We start from the raw sequence: 26,472 nt of genomic DNA on the forward strand, positions 1-26,472 counted from the left end.
ATGAGAAAAAAGTTTATGAAAAAGTAATTTATAATGAAATACTCTCAAACATAATGAAATAGAATTAGTTGAGATTGATAGATGCATGAAAGGACTGGATGCTGTGTCATGCATATCTAATTACATCATTTCTGAGGCAAGAGAGAGTGGGAATACAGTAGAGTTAACTGGGTGTTCGTAAGCCAGCCAGGCCAGACTATCAGTATAGTGGAAGAAACTACAAGAGAAAATCTGCTTCAGAACAAGATGAAGGGAGAGTATCATGTCACAAAAGGTGTTCCCTGACCTCCACTAAGTAAAAATTTAAGTATGTAGTTTATTTAGACAAAGACTATATTAATGAAGAAATAAATAATAAGGCAATAATTAAGTCTAGAGTTTCTTCTTCAAATTGATAAAATGATAATACTTAACACATAGTAAGAATTTTAAACATTTCACAAGGCTTGGTGAAATCTGTAACAGTCAAAAAAGTGAATATAGAGAAAAGTAAAAATATAAAGAGACAACATTACAAACACAGTAGAGTCAACTCAGGCATACAGAAAGCACATAAGCACAGATTTTCAATACAAATCACAGAACCCAGGTAAACTGGATAGTTTAGTATATAGATCCAGACCCCAGCTTCTTCCTCATGTCTTCAAAAGTGTTGGTTGCTCATAGCATTAAACATACTCAGTTTTTCAGAAGTTCCTCATGATATTTAACACAGATCACGTCTGACAAGACATCTGTTGTGAGTAGCTCTCAGTAACACAGAAATGGGTTTAGGGGTCTGTGGGACCCTCAATTGGATCTTGAGTGATGTTGTTGTTGTCTTAGCCATGGAGTGTGTTTGTGTATGTGTCTGTGTGTTTGTGTGTGTGTGTGTGTGTGTGTGTGAGAGAGAGAGAGAGAGAGAGAGAGAGAGAGAAAGAGAGAGAGAGAGAGAGAGAAAGAGAGAGAAAGAGTAAGAGAGGGGAAGGAAAACGACAGAGACTGAGAAAGAGATTTGGGTGTGAATAATAGAGCTCTAACACATAGTGATTATCTATAGATCTCTGGAGGGAAGATGGAATTCCTACAGAAACAAGCAGATCTTGGAAAGAGAGGCATTTCCGTTCATTTGCTCTCACAGCTGCAATGTGATAACTTAAGAAGTTGAGCTAACAATCTTAGGAATCACTTGTCATCCGAGGGCTAAGACTCATCTCTCACTTCAGTCATTCTCTGCAGCCACCACACATCGCTTAGAAGTTTTATCAGCTAACTTCTAAGTTTGCTGAATTCAAATCACACTGGAGTTATACAAGGCAAAATTTTGCAAAACATTGAAATGGAATATGTCTTCATTTGAATGTTAGCAAATGGGAATCTATAAACTGAAGATTGGGGCTTGTGGTTAGGATATACAATACATTTTTGAAGTTATTTGTACTTTTTTGAATAATGATGTTTTCCATAACCAACACTGTACTTGTCCATTGTCCTGGTTTATGTTGACCAGGACTTCATTCCCCTACCAATCTTCTGTTCATATGTTGGCAAAACTTTATGTCAGCAGATTAAATTATAGCTGGTGATGCTGGGGTTTTGTTTGCAGTTTCACCTGATTTAAGACCAACACTGGATATACTTTCTATCAAAATGGTTGAAGGATTTACTCCAAGAAAAATTTCCAGTATCTCTGTTGTTAGAAAACTGCTGTTTTTCCGTAGAAATTTTATGCCCTCAAGAAGCTTAATCAGGTCTTCCTTTCTGTGCTTTGGGGTGAAGGTGTAGGTTTGTATACTTCAATGAGAAACAATATACTCCCTAAAGTGTATTTTCCTTGGGAGTGCTCAGTTTATAAGTGTTACATTTTAGAGATGATCAGGAATGGAGTTACAAGAAGGAAGATGGGTCATTTTTCAGGAAAAGAGTTTATTAGAGTCAGGAGAGCAGTGAATTTTTAACATGACAGAATGCTGATGTGAGATTCCTGCTGACAGAAATTTCTGTCCCACCCAGTCCCACTGCTATTCAGTCCCAAAGAAACATACAGAGGTCTACATTAAGTATAAACTGGTTGGTCCATTAGTTCAGGCTTTCTTATTAACTAACTAACTCTTACATCATCCATTAACCCATAATTCTTGTCTGTGTTAGTCACATGGCTTGGTACCTTTTATTCTCATCTTTTTTCCTCTGTGTCTGGGTGATGACTGTAGACTGAGCCTTTCCTCTCCCAGAATTCTCCTGTTCTGGTAACACCGTCTGTACTTCCTGCCTCACCATTGGCCAATCAGCATTTTACTTTTTTATTTTGTTTTCTTCATAGGTTATTTTTTCCTATGTTTATTTTGTATTGATTTTTATTGAGCTCTACATTTTTGTCTGCTCCTCTCCCTATCTCTCCCCTCCCCTTAAACCCTCTCCTATGGTCCCCATGCTCCTAATTTTCTAAGGAGATCTTGGATTTTTCTACTTTCTACATAGATTAGATCCTTGTATGTCTCTCTTAGGGTCCTGTCTAGGTTCTCTATAATTGTGATTTGTAGGCTGATTTTCTTTGCTTTATGTTTAAAAACCACTATTAGTGAGTACATATGATAATTGTCTTTCTGGGTCTGGGTTACTTCACTCAATATGATATATTTTAGCTCCATCCATTTGCCTGCAAATTTCAAGATATCGGGTTTTTTTCTCCTGTGTAGTATTTCATTGTGTAAATATAGCACATTTTTCTTATCCATTCTTTGGTCGAGGGGCATTTAGGTTGTTTCCAGGTTCTGGCTACGTCAAACAACGCTATTGTTGTAGGGAGAAGAGGGCCCCTTGTTCGTCCCAGCTGCTTGGCTAGCTTACACCCAAAAGAAGCACACAGAAACTATATTAATTTAAACACTGCCTGGCCCAGTAGCTCTAACTTCTTATTGGCTAACTCTTACATCTTGATTTAGCACATTTCTATTCATCTATGTATCACCACATGGCTGTGGCTTACCGGAAAGATTCTAACTGGCGTCTGTCCGAGGCAGAGGATCCATGGCTTCTCCCTGACTCCACTTTCTTCCTCCCAGAATTTAGTTCTATCTCTCTGCCTCCAGAATTTAGTTCTATCTCTCTGCCTACCTAAGTTCGGTCCTATCAGGCCCAAAACAGTTTCTTTATTCATTAACCAATGAAAGCAACACATGAACAGAAGAAACTCCTACACCATGCTGTGGACATAGTTGAGCACATGTCCTTGTGGCATGATTAAACACTGTTTGGATATATACCCAAAAGTGGTATTGCTGGGTCTTGCAGAAGGTTGTTTTCAAATTTTCTGAGAAATTACCATACTTATATACAAAGGGGCTGTACCAGCTTGCACTCTCACCAGCAATGCAGAAGTGTTCTTTTTATCCCACAACCTCTCCAGCATAAGTTGTCATCAGTGTTTTTGAAGCTGGCCATTCTTACAAGTGTAAGATGGAATCTCAGAGTTTTTTAATTTGCATTTCTCTGATGACTAAGAATGTTGAGCATTTCCTTACGTGTCTTTCTGCCATTTTAGACTACCCTGTTGAGAGTTCTTTGTTTAGGTCTGTACTCTTTTTTTTATTGGATTATTTGTTATTTTGATGACAAATTTCTTGAATTCTTCGTAGGTTTTGGAGATCAGACCTCTGTCTGATGTGGGGTTGCTGGAGATCTTTTCCCATTCTGTGGGCTGTCATTTTGTTTTATTGACCATGTCCTCTTCTTTACAGAAGATTTTCAGTTTCAGGGTGTCCCATTTATTAATTATTTCTCTCAGTTTCTGTACTACTAGGGTTATATTTAGAAAGTAATCTCCTGTGCCAATGCCTTCAATATACTTCCCACTTTCTCTTCTATGAGGTTCAGTGAAGCTGGTTTTATGTTGATGTTTTGATCCATCTGGACTTGCGTTTTGTGCATGGTGATAGATATGGGTCTATTTTCATTCTTCTACATGTTGATATCCAATTATGTTAACAACATTTGGTTTTTTTAAAGTTTATTAAATTATAAAAGTTTCCATTTCCGCCCCTCCTCCCTACACCCTCCCACTTCCCCCACTCCCTCTCCTCCTCCCTCTCCATCCCTAAGAGTAGTCAGGGTTTCCTGCCCTGTGGGAAGTTCAAGTTCCTCCCCCTTCCCTCCAGGTCCAGGAAGGTGAGTATCCAAACAGACTGGATCCCAAAAATCCAGTATATGCAGAGGAAACAAGTCCCAGTGTCATTGTCAATGGCTTTTCAGAAAGACTCCGGGCCAGCCACATCCAGAGAATCCGGCCACATTCAGAGAATCTGGTTAGATCACGTGCTCATTCAGTTCCAGTCCAGCTGGCCTTGGTGAACTCTCATTAGATCAGTCCCCTTGTATCAGTGGGTGATGGCGCCCGTCGCAGTCCTGATTTCTTTTTTCATTTTCTTCATCCTTCTGCTCCTAATTTGGACCATGGAGAGTTCCGTCCAATGCTCCAATATGGGTCTCCGTCTGTATCGCCATCCAACGTCGGATGAAGGTTTCCTCTGCTCTTGCCCTCTTTGTTCACGTTCTCCTTCCTTCTGCCTCTCGTTTGGACCTAGGGAGCTAGGTCCAGTGTTTCGACGTGGGTCTCTGCCTCCATCTCCCTCCATCGCCAGATGAGGGTTCTATGGTGATATGCAAAATATTCATCAGTATGGTTATGGGCCAAGGCCGGTTCAGGCACCCTCTCCTCTGTCCAGAGAACAATCTGGGGATCTCTCCTTGGACCTGGGATCCCCTTTATACTCAAGTCTCTTGTAAACCATAAAATGACTCCCTTAGTTGAGGTATATACTTCCCTGATCCCCTATCTATCCATTCTCCCTCCCCCCCATCCCAGTCTGCCGATCTTTCCCCATTCCTCCCCTACTCCCTTCTCTCTAACCCTCTCCCCTTCCAACAGCCCCCAAACCCCCATGCACCCGAGGTTACCTGGGACTCTTGTCTATTTCCAATCTCCAGGCAGATAGCTACATGATTTTCGTCAGGTTCACCTTCTTATTTAGCTTCTCTAGGATCACGAATAATAGGCTCAAAGACCTTTAATTACGGTTAGAATTCACTTATGAGTGAATACATACCATATTCCTCTTTTTGGGTCTGGCTTACCTCACTCAGTAAAGCGTTTTCTATTTCCATCCATTTGCATGCAAAAGTCAAGATGTTATTGTTTTTTACCGCTGAGTAAAACTCTAATGTATATATGTTCCACACCTTTTTTAACCATTCTTCTATTGAGGGGCACCTAGGTTGTTTCCAGGTTCTGGCTATTACAAATAGTGCTGCTATGAACATAGTTGAACAAATGCTTTTGTAGTATGTTAGGGCATCTCTTGGGTATATTCCCAAGAGTGGAATTGCAGGATACAAGATCAACTCCAAAAAATCGGTAGCCCTCCTATACACAAAGGATAAAGAAGCAGAGAGGGAAATCAGAGAAACATCACCTTTCATGATAGCCACAAATAGCATAAAGTATCTTGGGGTAACTCTAACCAAGGAAGTGAATGACCTATTTGATAAGAACTTTAAGTCTTTGAAGAAAGAAATTGAGGAGGATACGAGAAAATGGAAAGACCTCCCCTGCTCTTGGATTGGGAGAATCAACATAGTAAAAATGGCAATTCTACCAAAAGCAATGTATTTATTCAACGCAATTCCCATCAAAATTCCATCAAACTTCTTTACAGACCTTGAGAGAACAATAATCAAGTTTATATGGAAAAACAAAAAACCCGGGATAGCCAAAACAATCTTATACAATAAAGGAACTTCTGGAGGCATTACCATCCCTGACTTCAAACTCTATTACAGAGCAACAGTATTGAAAACAGCTTGGTATTGGCATAACAACAGAGAAGTAGACCTATGGAATCGAATAGAAGACCCGGGTATTAACCCACAAACGTATGAACACCTGATTTTTGACAAGGGAGCTAAAGCTATACAATGGAAGAAGGATAGCGTCTTTAACAAATGGTGCTGGCATAACTGGATGTCAACCTATAGAAGAATGAAAATAGATCCATATCTATCACCATGCACAAAACTCAGGTCCAAATGGATTAAAGACATCAACATTAATCCGACCACTTTGAACCTGATAGAAGAGAAAGTGGGAAGTAGTCTACAAGACATAGGCACAGGAGACCACTTCCTAAGCAGAACCCCAGGAGCGCAGACAATAAGAGAAACAATAAATAAATGGGACCTACTGAAACTGAGAAGCTTCTGTAAAGCAAAGGACACTGTCAGTAAGACAAAAATGCTACCTTCTGACTGGGAGAAGATCTTCACAAACCCCTCAACAGACAAAGGTCTGATCTCTAAAATATACAAAGAACTCAAGAAACTAGACACTAAAACTCTAATTAACCCAATTAAAAAATGGGGTACTGAACTGAACAGAGAATTCACAACAGATGAACTTTGAATGGCTAAAAAGCACTTAAGGTCATGCTCAACCTCATTAGCGATCAGGGAAATGCAAATCAAAACAACTTTGAGGTGTCATCTTACACCTGTCAGAATAGCCAAACTCAAAAACACCAATGATAGCCTATGCTGGAGAGGATGTGGAATGAGGGGAACACTCGTCCATTGTTGGTGGGAATGCAAACTTTTGCAGCCACTGTGGAAATCAGTGTGGCGGTTTCTCAGGAAACTGGGAGTCAGCCTCCCTCAGGACACAACATTTGTTAAATATGCTTTCTTTTTTCCATTTGATTTTTTTGCTTTTTTTGTCAAAAATCAGGTATTTGAAGGTGTGTGGATTATTTTCTGGGTCTTCAATTCAGTTCTATTGGTCCTTCTGTCTGCTTTCATGCTAATACCAGGCTGTTTTCAGTACTGTAGCTCTGTAGTACAGATTGAAGTCAGAGATTGTGATGCCTCCAGAAGTTCTTTTATTGTACAGGATTGTTTTGGCTATGCTGGGGTTTTTTTCTCTTTCATATGAAGTTGAGTATCATTTCTTCTTTCAAGGTCTGTGAAGAGTTTAGCTGGGATTTTGATGGACATTGCACTGAATCTGTAGATTTCTTTTGGTAAGATTGCCATTTTTATTATGTTAATTCTACCTACCCAAGAGCATGGGAGATCTTTCCAATTTTTGGTTTTTTACTCAATTTTTTTCCTCAAAGATTTAAAGTTCTTGTCATACAAGTCTTTCATTTGTTTGGTTAGAGTTACTCTGAGATATTTTATGCTATTTGTGGCTATTGTGAAGGGTGATGTTTCTCTGATTTTGGGCATAGATGTTTAGTATTGAGATTTCCTCTTGATGGATTTTTCCTATGACAAACATAAAATGCCCTTCTTTTTCTCTTTTGATTGATTTTAGTTTGAAGTTTATTTCTTTAGATATTAGGATTACTACACCAACCTGTTTCTTAAGTTATTTGATTGGATTTTTTTTTCAACCATTTACTCTGAAGCGATGTCTGTCTTTGAGGTTGAGATGTGTTTTTTTGTATGCATCAGAAGATTGGATTCTGTTTTCATATCCAATCTATTAGACTGTGTTTTTTTTATTTTTTTATTACTTTATAGATACCATTCAAATTTCCACTTCCTCCCCTCCTCACATTTCCCTCCCGCTCCCCCACTCACCCTCCCCACCTCCAGTCCTAAGAGAGGGCAGAGTACCCTGCACTGTGGGAAGTCCAAGGCCCTCCCCACTCCATCCAGGTTTAGGAAGGTATGCAGCCAAATAGAATAGGATCCCAAAAAGCCAGTAGAGACAAATCCCAGAGCCATTATCATTGGCTTCTCAGTCTTTCCCAATTGTCAGTCACATTCAGAGGGCCCAGTTTGATCCCATAGTCATTCAGTCCCAGTCCAGCTCAATTTGGTGAGCTCCCATTAGCTCAGACACACTTCTCAGTGGGTGGGCCAACCCCTCGTGGTACTGACTTCTTTGCTCATATTCTCCCTCCTTCTGCTCTTCATCTGAACCTTGGGAGCTCAGTCCAGTGCTCCAATGTGGGTTTCTGTCTATGATCTCCAACCTTCACCAGTCAAAGGTTCTATAGTGATATTCAAGATAGTTATCTGTCTGACTATGGGACAAGGTCAATTCAGGCACCTTCTCTTCCACTACCCAAGGTCTTAGCTGGGGTCATCCCCGTGGACACCTGGAAACCCTTCTAGAGTCAAGTCTCTTTCCAACCCTAAAATGGCTCCCTCAATTAAGATATCTCCTTCCCCGCTCCCATATCTGTCCTTCCTCCATCTCAACCATCCCACTCCCCCAAGCTCTCCTCAATCCTCCACTTCTCCCTTCTCTCTCCCCTTCTCCCCTTGCTCCCACCTCACCCCATGCTCCCAACTTTTGCCTGGCAATCTTGTCTGCTTCCAATTTCGAGGAGGAACTGCATATGTTTTTCTTTGGGTTCACCTTATTGCTTAGCTTCTCTAGGATCACGAACTATAGGCTCAATGTCCTTTGTTTATGGCTAGAATCCACTAATGAGTGAGTACATACCATATTCATATTTTGGGGTCTGGGTTATCTCACTCAGGATGGTGTTCCTAATTCCATCCATTTGCATGCAAAATTCAAGATGTCATTGTTTATTTTTTTTATTGCTGACTAGTACTCTAATGTATAGATGTGCCACATTTTTTTTTATCCATTCTTCCATTGAGGGACATCTAGGTTCTCTCCAGGTTCTGGCTATTAAAAATAATGCTGCTGTGAACATAGTTGAACAAATGCTTTTGTAGTATGATTGGGCTTCTCTTGGGTATATTCCCAGAGTGGTATTGCTGGATCCTGAGGTAGGTTGGCTCCCAATTTTTTGAGAAACTGCCACACTTATTTTCAAAGTGGTTGTACAAGTTTGCATTCCTACCAGCAATGGATGAGTCTAACCCTTACTCTACATCCTCTCCAGCATAGGCTATCATTGGTGTTTTTGGTTTTAGCCATTCTGACAGGTTAAAGAAGCCTGTGTCTTTTCATAGGTTAGTTGAGTCCATTTATATTAAGGGATATTAATGACCCGTAATTTCTACCTCCTGTTAATTTAGTTTTTGTTTTTGGTGATGTTAATTTGTATGTTTTTCTATCCTTTCGGATTTGATGCTGTGAGATTATCATGTCTGTGTTTTTGGTGATGTAGCCAACTTCCTTGGGTTGGAGTTTTCCTTCTACTACTTTGTGTAGGGTTGGGTTTGTGACTAGATATTGGTTAAATCTGCTTTTGTCATGGAATGTATTATTTTGTCCTTTTATTGTGATTGAAAGTTTCACTGGGTATAGTAGTCTGGACTGGCATCCATGGCATCTTAATATCTGCATAATGCTTGGTCAAGATCTTCTGACTTTCATTGCTTCCATTGAGAAGTCATGTGTAAGTCTGATAGATCTGCCTTATATGTTACTTGACCTTTTTCCTTTTTAACTCTTAATATTCTTTCTTTATTCTGTATGTTTAGTGTTTTTGTTATTATGTGGCAAGTGGACTTTTTTTGATCTGGTCTATTTGCTCTTCTGTAAGCTTTTTGTATCTTCAGAGGCATATCTTTCTTTAGTTTAGAAAAGTTTTCTTCTATGATTTTGTCAACTATATTTTCTCTGCTTTTGGGTTGGACTTCTCCTTTTATATCTATTATTCTTAGGTTTGGTCTCTTCATGTGTCCCATATTTCCTGGATATTTTGTGTTAAGTTTTCTTATATTTAATGTTTTCTTTGACTGATGAGTCTTTTTCCTCTATTGTATCTTCCTCACTCAAGATTCTCTCTTCCACCTCCTATATTCTGCTATTTATGTTTGCATTTTTTGTGGTTCCTGATCATTTTTTCATAATTTCTGTTTCTATAACTCCCTTGGTTTGTGTTTTCTTCATTGTCTCTATTTGAGTTGTCAAGTCTTGGACAATTTCTTTCATATGTGTGATTACTTTTTCTTGGTTTTCTTTAAAGGGTTTGTTGACGTCTTCCAAATTTTTGTTTTTCTTTCCCTCTATTTATTTGAGGGAATTTCTCATTTTCTCTTTAAGAGTCTCCAACGTTCTCCTGAAGTTATTTTTTTAGGCCATTTTCTTCTGCTTCATCTATATTTGGTTGTTCAAGTCTTGCTGTTGTGGAATCACTAGATTTTGCTGGTATCATGTTGCTCTTTGTAGTGTTGGATGTGTTCAAACATTGTCTACCCATCTTTTCCTCTAATTGGTGTAGTTTGGGCTGTCTGTCACTCTGGTGATCAATCTTACACTGATTCTAAGGCTCAGATGGTTGTTCTATATGGTACAGTCAGTGCCACTGTTTCAGTTACCTCATTGGTCACTTTGTGTTCCTGGAGGTCTCTCAGTACTCCTGAGGTTTGCTCAGCTCTCATGAGTTCACTATCTCAGGCTTTCTCTGGCGTAAGTTACTGGCTCAGACCTGTTTTAGTAAATGTTTTTGATCTGGATCCACTCCTGCAGAAGCCCTGTCTTGGACTTTGTCCTACAAGGTTCTCTAGTTCTGATCTACTCCCTTGGAGGTCCCAGACTTAGGTTCTCCTGGACCTGCAGGGGTTCTGGATCAGGCCTACTTTCTCAGAGGTCCCAGACTCATGCCTGGACTTGCAAAGGTCTCTGGTTTCTTCTTACTCACTTGGAGGTCCCAGCCTCATGCCCAAACTGATAGAGATCCTGGATCAGTTCCTTGGAGGTCCCATATTCATACTTGCACTCACAGAGGTCCTGACTCAGGTCTACTCCCTCAAAGGTTCCAGACTGACATCTGAACCTGCAGATATCTCTGGTTCTGACCCACTAATTCAATGGTTGCTCCCTTGTACCTGCTCCTGTGAAGTTCTCTATCTCAGGTCTGCTCCATCCCAGGTCACTGGCTCAGTCCTGCCTCCTCAAATGTGCCTTGTCTGGATCTGTTCCTGTTCCCTCAGAGCTTGCCATCTCAGGCCTGCTCTTGCCTAGGTGGCTGGCTCAGTCCCGCTTCTGTGGAGCTTGCCACCTCAGGCCTCCTTCAGCCTAGGTTTCTGACCCAATCCCACTTTCACAAATTCCCCTGGTCAGGACCTGCTCCTGCTCCATGAAGTTCACCATTCCATATCCACTCCAGTTCACGTCACTGTATCAGTCCTGCTTCTGTGGAGTTTTCTGCCTCAGGCTTGCTCCAGCCTATGCAGCTGGCTCAGACCTATACCTGTGGAATTTGTTGCCTCAGTCCCTCTCCAGCCCAGGTCACTGGCATAGTCCAGCTCCTGTGGTGTTCACTGCCTCAGGCCTGCTCTGGCCAAGGTAGTTGGCTCAGTTCTACTCCTGTGGAGGTCACTGCCTTCCAATCAGCATTTTATTAAAGGAATACAAGTGACAAATCTTTACAGTACAAGACCATTGTCCCACAGCATTTGCCCTCTTTTTCCACATAAGAACTCTAAATCTAATCTATTTTGATTAGCTTTTTCTTGACCATAATCCATAATAACTTGTAACCAATACTTTAAAGAAAGCCAAACATCCTTAATCCATTTCTTGAGAATGTATGCGTGGTTTTTTAGGTTACTTCCTGATGATTAGAAGCACTGATAAACTTATGGGGACCTAAAGAATATTTAGAAATATTATCAAATCCTGACTAAAATATTCTGTGAGACTTGATCATCTCAACAAGCAGTCTTGAGTCTGTTCTGAATGTAGAATTCAGAGGAAACTCTACCATAGGCCCTCTGAAATGTTGGATAATCTGGCCCAACAGCTAATATAAGAGATTTTTCAGGGTGTCTCCCTTTTGTCTAACCTGATTTTTTTCTTAATCTAGAATGAATCCACAGCCTCTCATTTCCTGTATAAACAAAAACAAAACTTCTTTTCCAAAGTAACATATCTTTGGACTTAAATTTTGAAGTCAAGGAATTTTCAAAAATATATATGCTGGGCTAGCTCCCCCGCTAGCCATCCCAGCTTCCATCCAGAGGGCCATTGGAGGGGTGAGTTTGCTTTGGGCCCACGGTAGGGGCCCGGCGAGGAGGAGCTCAGACTCCCCCCGACCCCATAGACTCCCAGGTCACTCTGCACTGCTGTCTCCACCCTGCTAGCTCCCCCACCAGCCATCCCAGCTTCCAACCAGAGGGCCATAGGAGGGGTGAGTTTGCTTCAGGCACACGGCAGGGGCCCAGAGAGGAGGAACTCGGACTTTCCCAGACCCCATAGATTCCCAGGTCACCCTGCAGTGCTGGTTCCACCCTGCTAAGCTCTCCCGCCTGCCATCCCAGCTTCCATCCAGGTACAAATTCCTATATTTCTCCCTTCCCACTGGGGCCATAAAATTTCCCCAGCTCAGCTGCCTTGCACGCTGGGCCTGCTCTATAGGTGCATCCCGGAAAGAGGGAGTGATTGTACTTCAAAGCCACCCTGAGGAAAGGTAGGCGTTCTATCAGTGAATTCCCTGCCCAACAAGGGAACCTGACCCGCTACCAGAGGTTCCAATAGAGAGCATTTGAATGAAGAGATGGGCAGACGCCAAGGCAAGACCTCCTCCAACAATCTGAAAAACAACATGAAAACACCGGATCCCAACGACCCTACAACAGAAGGACTTGAACACTCTAACCCAGAAGAAGTGGAAAAAAGTGCCATCATGAAAGCAATAGAGTCCCTTAAACAGGATATGAATAACTCCCTTAAAGAACTGGATGAGAAGTATAAAAAAAAGTTTGAAGAAATAAGTAAATCCGTGAATGATACCCTGAGAAACCAAGAAAAAACGATCAAACAAGTAAAGGAAACAGTCCAAGAATTGAAAACTGAAATGGAGGCAATGAAGAAAACACAAAACGAGAACCGGCTGGATATGGAAAACCTAGGTAAACGAACGGAGACTACAGAATCAAGCATAACCAATAGAATACAAGAGATAGAAGAACGAATCTCAGATTCTGAAGATACCATAGAGAAAATAAATGCTCTGGTCAAAGAAAACGGCAAATCCAATAAATTCTCTTCACAAAACATTCAGGAAATCTGGGACACAATAAAAAAACCAAATCTAAGAATAATAGGGATTGAAGAAGGAGAAGAACTGCAGATCAAAGGCCCAGAAAATATATTCAACAAAATTATAGAAGAAAACTTTCCCAATCTAAAGAACGATATTCCTATGAAGGTTCAAGAAGCATACAAAACGCCGAATAGAATAGACTAGATCAAAAAAAAAAAGTCCCCTCGCCATATAACAATCAAAACACAAAACATTCAGATTAAAGAAAGAATATTAAGAGCTGCAAAGGAAAAAGGTCAAGTGACTTATAAAGGTAAATCTATCAGGCTTACACCAGACTTCTCTATGAAAGAAGAGAGACTTCTCTATGGAAACCATGAAAGCCAGAAGTTCCTGGATAGAGGTACTGCAGAAACTAAGAGACCATGGATGCAAACCCAGACTACTATACCCAGCCAAGCTATCATTCACTATCAACGGAGAAAACAAAATATTCCAGGATAAAAATAAATTTAAACAATTTGTAGCCACAAATCCAGCCTTACAGAAAGAAATAGAAGGAAAATCGCAACCCAAGGAATCCAACATTGCCATCACTGCCTACAATAACCCAGACAACTAGCGACCCTTTACAACCACAACTCAGAGAAGAGAAACACACAAACTCTACTACACACACACACACACACACACACACACACACACACACACACACACACACAAATAATAACCGGAGTCAACAACCACTGGTCATTAATATCACTTAATATTAATGGACTCAACGTAACTATAAAAAGGCACAGACTTAGAGACTGGATAAGAAAACAGGATCCATCATTCTGCTGTTTACAAGAAACACACCTCAACCACAAAGATAGACATCTATTCAGAGTAAAGGGGTGGGAAAAGGTTTTCCAAGCAAACGGACCTAAGAAACAAGCTGGTGTGGCCATTCTAATATCTAACAAAATTGACTTCAAACTAAAATCAATCAGAAGAGATGGAGATGGACATTTCATACTCATAACAGGAACAATTAATCAGGAGGATGTCTCAATCCTGAATATCTACGCCCCTAATATAAAAGCACCCACTTATGTAAAAGAAAAACTTTTAGAACTCAAGGTAGCCATCAAACCACACACATTAATAGTAGGAGACTTCAACACACCTCTCTCACCAATGGACAGATAAATCAAACAGAAACTCAACAGAGAAATAAGAAAATTGCTAGAGGTAATGAATCAAATGGACTTAACAGATATCTATAGAACATTCTACCGAAAAAGGAAAGAATATACCTTCTTCTCTGCAGCTCATGGAACCTTCTCGAAAATTGACCACATACTCGGTAACAAAGCAAAATTACACAGATACAAAAAAATATTAGTAATCACCTGTGTCTTGTCGGATCACCACAGAATAAAGTTAGAATTCAGTAGCAATTCTAATACCAGAAAGCCTACAAACACGTGGAAGTTGAACAGTCAACTACTGAATCATCCTTGGGTCAAGGAAGAAATAAAGAAAGAAATTAAAGTCTTCCTTGAATTTAATGAAAATAAAGACACAACATACTCAAACCTATGGGACACAATGAAAGCAGTTCTAAGAGGAAAGTTCATAGCACTAAGTGCCCAATTAAAGAAAACGGAGAAAGCATATATTGGAGACTTACAGCACATCTAAAAGCTCTGGAAAAAAAGAAGCAGACTCTCCCAGGAGGAGTAGAAGATTGGAAATAATCAAACTGAGGGCTGAAATCAACAAAATAGAAACACAGAAAACAATTCAAAAAATCAATGAAACAAAAAGTTGGTTCTTGGAGAAAATCAATAAAATTGACAAACCCCTAGCCAACCAAACTAATCAAATGGCAGAGAGAGAACACTCAAATTAATAAGATCAGAAATGAAAAGGAGGAAATAACAACAGACACAGAGGAAATTCAGAGAATCATCAGATCTTACTACGAAAGTTTATATGCCACAAAGTTGGAAAATGTACAAGAAATGGATTGGTTTTTAGATAAATACCATTTACCAAAGTTAAATCAAGACCAAGTGAACAATCTAAATAGACCTGTTAGTCGCGAAGAATGAGAGGCTGTTATCAAAAACCTCCCCACCAAAAAAAGCCCAGGACCAGATGGTTTCAATGCAGAATTCTACCAGAACTTCCAGGAAGAGCTAATACCTATACTCCTTAATGTATTTCACAATATAGAAACAGAGGAATCATTGCCAAACTCTTTTTATGAAGCTACAGTTACCCTGTAACCAAAACCACACAAAGACACAACCAAAAAGAGAATTACAGGCCAGTCTCACTCATGAACATTGACGCTAAAATACTCAATAAAATACTGGCAAACCGAATCCAAGAATACATTAGAAAAATTATCCATTGTGATCAAGTGGGCTTCATCCCAGAGATGCAGGGCTGGTTCAACATATGCAAATCTATCAATGTAATTCATCATATAAATAAACTGAAAGAAAAAACCATATGATCATTTCATTGGATGCTGAAAACGCATTTGACAAAATTCAACACCCCTTTATGATAAAGGTGTTAGAGAGATTGGGTATACGAGTATCATACCTAAATATAATAAAAGCAATATATAGTAAGCCGACAGCTAACATCAAATTGAATGAGAGAAACTCAAAGCCATTCCACTAAAATCAGGAACACGACAAGGCTGTCCACTCTCTCCATACCTCTTCAACATAGTGCTCGAAGTTCTAGCAATAGCAATAAGACAACATAAGGAGATCAAGGGGATTCGAATTGGAAAGGATGAAGTTAAACTTTTGTTATTTGCAGACGATATGATAGTGTACATAAGCGACCCCAAAAACTCTACCAAAGAGCTTCTACAATTGATAAACACCTTTAGTAATGTGGCAGGATACAAGAACAACTCCAAAAAATCGGTTGCCCTCCTATACACAAAGGATAAAGAAGCAGAGAGGGAAATCAGAGAAACATCACCTTTCATGATAGCCACAAATAGCCTAAAATATCTTGGGGTAACTCTAACCAAGGAAGTGAAAGACCTATTTGACAAGAATTTTAAGTCCTTGAAGAAAGAAATTGAGGAGGATACGAGAAAATGGAAAGACCTCCCCTGCTCTTGGATTGGGAGAATCAACATAGTAAAAATGGCAATTCTACCAAAAGCAATGTATTTATTCAACGCAATTCCCATCAAAATTCCATCAAACTTCTTTACAGACCTTGAGAGAACAATAATCAAGTTTATATGGAAAAACAAAAAACCTGGGATAGCCAAAACAATCTTATACAATAAAGGAACTTCTGGAGGCATTACCATCCCTGACTTCAAACTCTATTACAGAGCAACAGTATTGAAAACAGCTTGGTATTGGCATAACAACAGAGAAGTGGACCTATGGAATCGAATAGAAGACCCGGGTATTAACCCACAAACGTATGAACACCTGATATTTGACAAGGGAGCTAAAGGTATACAATGGAAGAAGAAAAGCATCTTTAACAAATGGTGCTGGCATAACTGGATGTCAACCTATAGAAGAATGAAAATAGATCCATATCTATCACCATGCACAAAACTCAGGTCCAAATGGATTAAAGACATCAACATTAATCCGACCACTTTGAACCTGATAGAAGAGAAAGTGGGAAGTAGTCTACAAGATATAGACACAGGAGACCAGTTCCTAAGGAGAACCCCAGGAGCACAGACAATAAGAGAAACAATAAATAAATGGGACCTACTGAAACTGAGAAGCTTCTGTAAAGCAAAGGACACTGTCAGTAAGACCAAAAGGCTACCTTCCGACTGGGAGAAGATCTTCACCAACCCTTCATCAGATAAAGGTCTATTCTCCAAAATATACAAACAACTCAAGAAACTAGACACTAAAACTCTAATTAATCCAATTAAAAAAAGGGGTACTGAACTGAACAGAGAATTCACAACAGATGAACTCTGAATGGCCAAAAGGTACTTAAGGTCATGCTCAACCTCCTTAGTGATCAGGGAAATGCAAATCAAAACATCTTTGAGATATCATCTTACACCTGTCAGAATAGCCAAACTCAAAAACACCAATGATAGCCTATGCTGGTGAGGATGTGGGGTGAGGGGAACACTCATCCATTGTGGGTGGAATGCAAACTTGTGCAGCCACTGTGGAAATCAGTGTGGCGGTTTCTCAGGAAACTGGGAGTCAACCTCCCTCAGGACCCAGCAATTCCATTCTTGGAAATATACCCAAGGGTTGCCCTATCATACTACAAAAGCATTTGTTCAACTATGTTCATAGCAGCACTATTTGTAACAGCCAGAACCTGGAAACAACCTAGGTGCCCCTCAATAGAAGAATGGTTAATAAAGGTGTGGAACATATACACATTAGAGTTCTACTCAGCGGTAAAAAACAATGACATCTTGAATTTTGCATGCAAATGGATGGAAATAGAAAACGCTTTACTGAGTGAGGTAAACCAGACCCCAAAAGAGGAATATGGTATGTTCACTCATATGTGGATTCTAGCCATAATTAAAGGTCTTTGAGCCTATTATTCGTGATCCTAGAGAAGCTAAATAAGAAGGTGAACCTGACGAAAATCATGTAGCTATCTGCCTGGAGATTGGAAATAGACAAGAGTCCCAGGTAACCTCGGGTGCATGGGGGGGTGGGAGGGTTGTTGGAATGGGAGAGGGTTAGAGAGAAGGGAGTAGGGGATCAATGGGGAAAGCTAGGTGGACTGGGATGGGGGGAGGAAGGATGGATATGAGATCAGGGAAGAATATCTTTCAACTAAGGGAGTCATTTTAGGGTTTACAGGAGACTTGATTATAAATGGGATCCCCGGTCCAAGGAGAGATCCCCAGACTGTTCTCTAGACAGAGGTGAGGGTGCCTGAACCGGCCTTGGCCTATAACCATACTGTTGAAGATTTTGCTTATCACCATAGATCCTTCATCTGATGATGGATGGCGATACAGACGGAGACCCACATTGGAGCACCGGACTTAGCCCCCCATGGTCCAAATGAGGGGCAGAAGGAGCAAGAACATGAAAAAAACTCAGGACCGCGAGGGGTGCTATCACCCACTGATACAAGGGGACTGATCTAATGAGAGTTCACCAAGGCCAGTTGGACTGGGACTGAACGAGCATGTGATCCAACCAGATTTTCTGAATGTGGCCGGATTCTCTGAATGTGGCTGGCCCAGAGCCTTTCTGAAAAGCCACTGACAATGACACTGGGACTTGTTTCCTCTGCATATACTGGATTTTTGGGATCCAGTCTGTTCGGATACTCACCTTCCGGGACCTGGAAGGAGGGGGGAGGAACTTGAACTTCCCACAGGACTGGAAGCCCTGACTGCTCTTAGGGATGGAGAGGGAGGAGGAGGAGGAGGAGGGGGGAGTGGGAGGATGTTGGGAGGAGGGGTGGAAATGGAAACTTTCATAATTTAATAAACTTTGAAAAAAAATATATATGCTGGATTAATCCAGCAGAATTTATAATCAAATGACTTTTATAAGCTGTTGCTCCTTCCTCAGCCATCAAGCAATTCAAAGGCAGCACAATAACATATAGTATCCATATTCTCTGTGTATTTTCCATTTTTATGTGGTTTAATTTTGAACTTGGTTTCTTTTATTTTTATTTTTTGGTTTTAAGGGACAGGGTGTCTTTGTGTATTTTTGGCATTCCTGGAACTCACTCTGTACACCAGTCTGCCCTTAAACTCACAGAGATCTGCCTGCCTCTTCTGCCAAAGTCCTGGGATTAAAGGTGTATGCCACCACACCCAACTATTCTCTTTATTTCTTTTTTAAAGGACTTTATCCTTTCTCTTTTGTTTCCCAAGCCTACATATATTTCTAAACACACTATACACATTTAAATGCTTTCTTTGTCTGAATCTATCTTTACTGTATATCTCTTTTTCTGACCACATGATTCTTCAATTTGCTAAGCAATATGGCTAGGATTAAAGCCTTGATTTTGATGACTAGATCTACTCCATTACTTAGCTTTCTGAGAGTCTACTTTTATGGCAGAGGTATTGGCAGGATTCATGTTTATTGCCACAACTCTGTGGAGTTTCAAGGTTCCTGGCACCTCCAAGAAGCATGCTGCAGGCTATTCATAAGCACCATTTAAGTGTTTTCTGGTGGGGACACTTAAAAGTGCTGCAAGAATTTTGCAGCTAAAGCTGAGTCAGGAAGCCTCTCTTAAATGAGACACGTTTGACTCTAGCAAACAAAGCTCACCTGAAAAAATGCTAGTACCAAGAAGCCATGTTTAATTTTGTTATTTTATGTCCAGAATTACTTCTCAAGACTTCTCAGGTTTTATATGAACAAGAGTTAATTTGAGCAGTTTGGGGAATGTGCTGTTTGTAGAAACATAGGCTTGAGTTCACAAACTAACAGACTGTGGTGCTATTTGCTTGACATTGGTCATGGAATTGTAAGGAATAACTGACTACATTCACAATTCAAAAGCACATCTAAAGTAGATATATTGAAGGGGAGGCAGAGAAGATGACTTATCTGGTAAAAGAATCTTCACAACCATAGGGATCTACGTTCAAATCCACAGAACTCATAAGAAACAGGGCATGATGGTGTGTGTCTGTAACACCGGCACTGTGGGGGGTGGGAAGTGGAGACTGGGGGAATCGCTGAGGCTTGCTATCCTCCAGCTCTGCTCCAGGCTCAGTGAGATATCCTAGTTCAAGGAAATGGGATAGAATGATAGGTGAAGACACCTGACATCCTCTATGGACTTAGCCTTGTGGAGCGGTGCATGTACATTATCACATATGAATATCTATACTGCACATACATCTCTGTGCACAAGTTTTGATTGTGATTTTTATGGTGTAAATCTAGAAGAGACTTCTCTGTTGAGTGATTATGAAAACAATTTGACTAGAAAAACCAAGATGAAAGACACAACTGGTTTCCACACGTGACTGTCCTCAGTGTAGACACGTCACCCTCACTCCACACTCACATGGGACTGTCCTCAGTGTAGACATTTCACACTCTGCACTACATCCCTGCTCTGTGCTCTGGAATTAATCTACTTTCTGTGCAAGATGTCCAGGAAGATGTGGCTCTACACAGAGGATGATAAGATCGCAGCATCAAAGTACACATGAAGGGCCAGCAAACTGAGCTCATTTTCTTTAAAATTGAGGTGCTATAATATCTTATCATTATTATATAAATCATTTCAGTAATAGAATTAACCATGTTCATCATCAATCTCCTCAAATACATAAAAAGCATCCTGGGAGGGAAAATCATGTCAATTCTGTTTATTCTTAGCACCTAAAAATGAAAGCAAAATAGTTGTCAAATTATTTTACATAATTAATAAATGGATGAATTAATGAGTGAATGATTTGAAGGCTGTAAAAGGTCAATAAATAAACACATTATTAAATATGTGTGTAGCATGAAGTGTTTGATTCTGTTTTCATTTGGTTGACTTTGAGGTTGCAAATTTACACAAACAGAAACATTTCTCAGAACAAAGCCTGGCTATTGTACAATTTTAAGTGAAATGTTAGTATATTATTAAAATGCAAAAGGTATTAACTGCAGCAAGCTGGAACGCCAAAGTAGATGGCATTTGTGACAATATGGTAGTTTTTGAAAACCATGTAAATGATTTTAATAAAAAGTTTGTTTACTTTTCAACTGTGGATAGTGTTATCATCAGTACATTAGTACATTTCTTATTACTTATTTTATGTGAAAAAGCCATTTAACATCATAAAATCTAGAAGATTTCTTTTCTTATTTTTTTATTTTTTGGTTGTTGATTAAACCCAGGGTCTCATACATGACTTAAAAGCATTCTTCCACTGAGCTACATGGAATGCCTGATAGCAACCTTTCTCAATTGTTACTTTTGTATGTTTTATTTCCTCTTAACATTTCTAAACTCTTTTTAAGTTCACATATTATAAGTTCATAGAAGGCAAGGAATAAAATATTTAGTTCACTGGATATTTTCCCTGCCACCATCCAGTACCTGGATAGCCACTTAGAAAAATAAACTTAATGTTCACAATGTTCTATTATAGTTCAAACTGTCAGGATATCCTTGATGACATAAGATATTCACCAAAAAAATAGAAAACAAGATATCTGAGGTCTCACACATATTCATGATTAAAATATTAACGGACTGTGCCATTAATGGACAACCAATATTAATGACTGTGACTAAATTTATAAACACGTGACTTACACCTTGCTGAGTGACCTGCACTGCGATGGAAGTCTATGCTTGTTCTGTAGCTCTGTCTTTGCTGCATTGTCTCTTGAATATAGGTTACTCCTCTCTCGAAGGAGTGCCTTCTGTCAATTCAGTAGAAGTTTGGGTTCTTTTCCTACAACTGTGTCACAGACTTTCACAGCAATCTTGTCATTGTTAATTGACTTGCAGTTTTGAATCTGAAAAAAACAACTTGGCCTAGAGTCCAGCAGCTACAGCCATTCCAGTAGAAACTCAAATGCTTCCTGTCCAGAGTGATAGGTGGAGAAGAGGGGCTCAGGGAAGCTCCTGGGTTGGCATTATTCCCTCCATGCATACAAGCTTTGTCACTTTTCTTAAAGGCCTTGAAGCTCTTGTACTAGCATTTGTGATACACAGCCCCACCCTTCCCATAATGTGTTTTGCATTTTTCTTTGTCATCTTATGCCTTTTTATTATGGGGAAAGAGCCATCCCATGAGGACCTTTCTGTTTTCAGGTATGTTAATGTTACTCTTCTAGAAATTTTGTCACTTTCTTTTCTAACTAATGCTCCAATTTACAGTTGTAATCCATCTTTCACATGCAATAATCTATAGCTTTGCCTTTAATGTAACATTTTTGTCAGTGTTATGTTTATACAGGTTCTCATCAACTAGCCCAGTATACTTCAGTGCTGAGCTACACATACCAGTGTGTACCACTATGCCAAGTTTACTAAAGTTTCTAATACATGTTTTTCTTTTGTCTTATTTTGATACTTCACTTTGTGTTATTGCTTCTTTGACTCTTCATTAGGTCTTAAAGAAAGTTATGACTCTTTGCTCCATTCTTTGTCTTGGGTGGGCTGTATATTGTCCTTTATATTCATTGATGCCCACAGTGACATTACAGGAGCAAATGTCTGTGCAAACTGGAGAGAAATGAATAGTGCCTAGTGTGCATACTGGTGAAGGAATCAGATGAATTAACAAAGGTAGGAGACATGGATAATGAAAAGGATTCTTGTTGTGCAAATGAACTCACGTAAACTTATTGTCTGCTTTGTAACAGAATAGGAATTATTCCGTATTTACATGTTTTAATAGGATAGTCAACTATCTTTAGAATATACAACAACTCTTTAGAATATTTACATTACTATTGCAAAAATTAAAAATGAACCAATTTTATACCACCTCCTAGCAACTACCATATTGCTAACCATAAGTGAAATGCACAATAAGTTTAAGTAAATGATAAACCTGAATTATTTAAGTCAGAAATGAAAGGGATTACAATGTCAATAATGAATATTAATGAACTAACACATATTAGTATTTGCATGTATATGAATGCATATATGACCTTATAAAAAGTAAAATTATTAATCTTCTCAGTCCAAATATTTGAAGAATAACTAACTATGTAATATTATTAGGTAATTGTTTGCTTATAGAAATAACTTTAGAAAATATGTTTAGATGCCTAAGTGACTTCATTTTGAAATATTTAATGGAATTCAAGATCCTTTGCCTTTTATATGAGTTAGAATTGTATAATTTTTCTTTGTCAGGAATTAAATGGTTACAATTTAATATGCAAACAGTCAAAGCAATGTAAATATATTTATTTGCTTTGGTGACAGTACATGAGAATTCTGCTTTATTCAGCATCAACTATGAAGAACTCTGGTGCGTTGTTTGTAAGATATGAAGCATCTGGATGAAGCTCAGCTGGGCTTTCTAGAAAAGTGCAAGATTTTTGTGAAGAAAACTATAAACCACTTCCTTAGAAAATCTTGGTGTTTATTTGACACTGTACATACGAGTTCATTAAAATTAATATGTTATGAGTTCTCAAGAATCATCTAGACTTAACATCAGAAGACTGCATTAAGAAATATTTAGCATTATAGTGGAATTTGGAACATCATCTTGGAAACAATGAATGGTGTCCTACATTACATATTATTAACTACTCTAAGTGTGGAATTGCTAATGGGAACTTTAGGCAATGCATTCACAGTGCTGGTGAACATTATGGACTGGGTAAAGAGGAGAAAGATATCTTTCATAGATCAGATCTTGACTACTCTGGCAATTTCCAGAATTGCTTTGCTCTTTTCACTAACTGCAAGTTTATTTATATGTGAACGGTTTCCAGCCATAAGAATAACTAGAAGAATTGTGAAACAAATTTGTATTTCCTGGACAACAACCAATCATTTCAGTATCTGGCTTGCTACATGTCTCAGCATCTTCTATTTTCTCAAGATAGCCAATTTTTCAAACTCTATTTTCCTTCAACTAAAGTGGAGAGTAAAAAAAATGGTTTCAGGGACATTGTTGGCATCTCTGCTCCTCTTGTTTTTAAATATTTTAGTCATAGACACACACATTGATCTCTGGATTGACAGAATTGAAGCCAATACATCCGTCAGTGTTATCTCAAGTAATTATTCTCAATTTCCTAGCTTCATTTTACTCACCAACACTATGTTCACACTCATCCCCTTTACTGTGACCCTGACCGTGTTCCTTCTGCTCATCTTTTCCCTGTGGAGACATCTGAAGAGCATGCAGTACAATGCCAAAGGCTCCAGAGATGTCAGCACTGCTGCCCACATGAAGGCTCTGCAAATGGTGGTCACCTTCCTGTTACTGTATACTGTTTTTTCCCTGTCACCTCTTTTGCAGTTTTGTAGCATTAAATATAAGCAGAAACATTCAGTTTCTCTTCTTTTCTGGGCTATTGGAGTTGCTTTCCCTTTCGGCCACTCCTATGTCTTGATCCTGGGAAACACTAAACTTAGACAGGCATTTATTTCCATGGTGTGGTGGTTGAGATACAGGCTCAGTGATTTGAAGCCCCCAGTTTCCTAAAATGTAGATCATCTTTTGTATCTTAGAGGTATATTAATTCTTAATAAATATTTTTGTATAAATTTCAACCTTCTGTATTTTACTTGTAGCATTGTGAATTTGGCCAAATTTTGTGTAGATTAGGACTACCCTAACTGTTACAGCATTGGCAGAAAATATGGAAATATCTGTTGTTCTACAATGATAGAAATGATTATGGACTAAATAAATATATGAACATATAATATTTGCAAAATTAAATTTGCAATTGTACACATTGTCATTTTTAAATGGTTTATGTTAAATGTAATATATATGTGTGTATTTATTCATGTGGCATGTGTCCAATGATGTTTAATCTGTTGTGAGAATTCTGTGAATCTTCAGAAGGAAACCCTTCATATTATTAAGTTTGTTTTATCGAAATTTCCTCTTTTAGCCTTGTTTATTTATTTACCTACTTAATGAAAAATGCTGAGTTTATTTTCTGTATGTCTTCCAGAGACAATTTGATGGGGATGCACATGTAATAAAATGTGGATTTGTGTAATAGGTAGCTACTTGGAGGAAGATGATATAGTACTTATACACAGCTCATTGATATTTGAAAATTTTAACCCATTTTTGAATATTGTATGAATAAATTCACTTATTGAAAAGAGGATAAAGAACTGAATTGGGAAACAGAAAAATTGTGCAGTGAGTAGTTGTTTGTTATTCTGTTGCTTTGGAAACAATAAGAAAAGAAAGTATGTATATTTTCAGTGCTGAGAGAAATGCTCTTATTTGTAAAGTATCTGCAGTTGAATAAATATTTAGAGATGGAACTGTTGGAAGGGGGCCATTAGTTTGTCCCAGCCATCTGGCTAGTTTAGATCCAAAATAATCACAAATAAACTCTATAATTAAATCACTGCCCATTAGCTATAGCTTCTTATCAGCTATCTCTTACACATTAATTTAACCTATCTCCATTAATCTGTGTATCGTCACGTGGCAGTGGCTTACCTGCAAAGTTTTGGCATGTCTGACTCTGGCTGCAACTCCATGGCATGTCTCTGACTCTGCCCTTTTCTTCCCATGCTATAAGCCAAGCAAGTTCTGTATTCACTAACCAATGAAAGCAACACACAGACAGAAGGATCTTACATGGAACCTATGAATGTGAAATGCTAACAGTCAAAGATGAAGTTCAATAAATGAAAAATTAGATAAGAGTCAAAGTATAGCTTTCTTGGTGAAAATAGAGTAAATATCAATAAAAGATAAATGCAAATCATGTCATGGTAACATTTCAAATACAATACAATCCACAGGGCAATAAAAATGGAAGTACACAGAACAATTTTCACTAAAAAACAAATCTCAGAGAAATCTCACAACATCAAGATGGAAGCCTATCCAGTTTCCTTCTACTATAATGCTAAGGTACTAGCAATCAACAGAACACAGCATTCAGTAGGCTTTCTTTTTTTTTATCACCACTGCAAATAACTTTTAAGGAACACTTCTAGCAAGATTCTTTTCTGTTAGTAGTTTTCACTTCATCAACACACTAGATTTACTGCCATATCTAGACAGTGGAATTCTATCTCAGTGATCACAGCAATGATTTCTTGAATGGTGTTTTGTTCTCAGCCTTGGATTGGTGTGTGTGTGTGTGTGTGTGTGTGTGTGTGTGTGTGTGTGTATGTGTGTGTGTGTGTGCTTCTTGACTGAATATAATGAAGCTATAAGACATTAATTACCATCAGATAATTGTAGAGAAGAGGAATTTTCCAAGGAGATCCTATAGACAACAAGACACCTTAGAAAGAAAAAGCTCTATTACATGAATCCAATTTATCTGCTGAAACAAAATCCTGATGTTGAAGAACCATTCAGGATATCACCATTTCATTGATGAAAATAATAATAAATCTTTGCAACTTCAAAACTTTTAAAGCTTTGCTGGATGACATTCATACTTCATGAACTCAAATTTCAAAGAGACTAGACAAAGGAAAATGCTTGCAAAACAGTGAAAGAGAGTATGCCTTCATTTGCATGCTGGTAAATGAGAATTCACCTTTACCTTCAGGACCAGAATTAAATTTTGGGGCCTGTGGTGAGGGCATACAATATACGGTTAGAATTGTTTTGGGATAGCAGTTTTTTTTCTATGAAACTAACATTAAACTAAGCATTTATTTTGGTTAATGCTGTGTTCCTCCTTAACATGGTCCACATAATATAAAAGTCAGTAGAATATCATTCAGACTGAAATATTTATTTGTGTGTGTGTGTGTGTGTGTAACAAAAATTGTGAAAAAAATCAGGTGATGAATTTGAAAGATAGCAGTAAGAAGTACATGGGAGAGTTCAGATGGAAGAAAAAAAGATGCAAAAATG

General features: G+C 38.8%; 1 protein-coding gene across 1 annotated transcript; it reads left to right on the forward strand.

Annotated features, from left to right (window-relative positions):
• Window positions 1-23,163: 23,163 nt before the first annotated feature.
• LOC125399341 (taste receptor type 2 member 140-like) lies at window positions 23,164-24,102 on the forward strand. The gene has a single exon (XM_048432811.3). It carries the CDS (start codon window positions 23,164-23,166, stop codon window positions 24,100-24,102), a length of 939 nt encoding a protein of 312 aa, XP_048288768.3.
• Window positions 24,103-26,472: the final 2,370 nt, after the last annotated feature.

The sequence above is a fragment of the Myodes glareolus genome, chromosome 3, assembly GCF_982192425.1.
Source record: "Myodes glareolus chromosome 3, mMyoGla1.1, whole genome shotgun sequence".
Lineage (NCBI taxonomy): Eukaryota > Metazoa > Chordata > Mammalia > Rodentia > Cricetidae > Myodes > Myodes glareolus.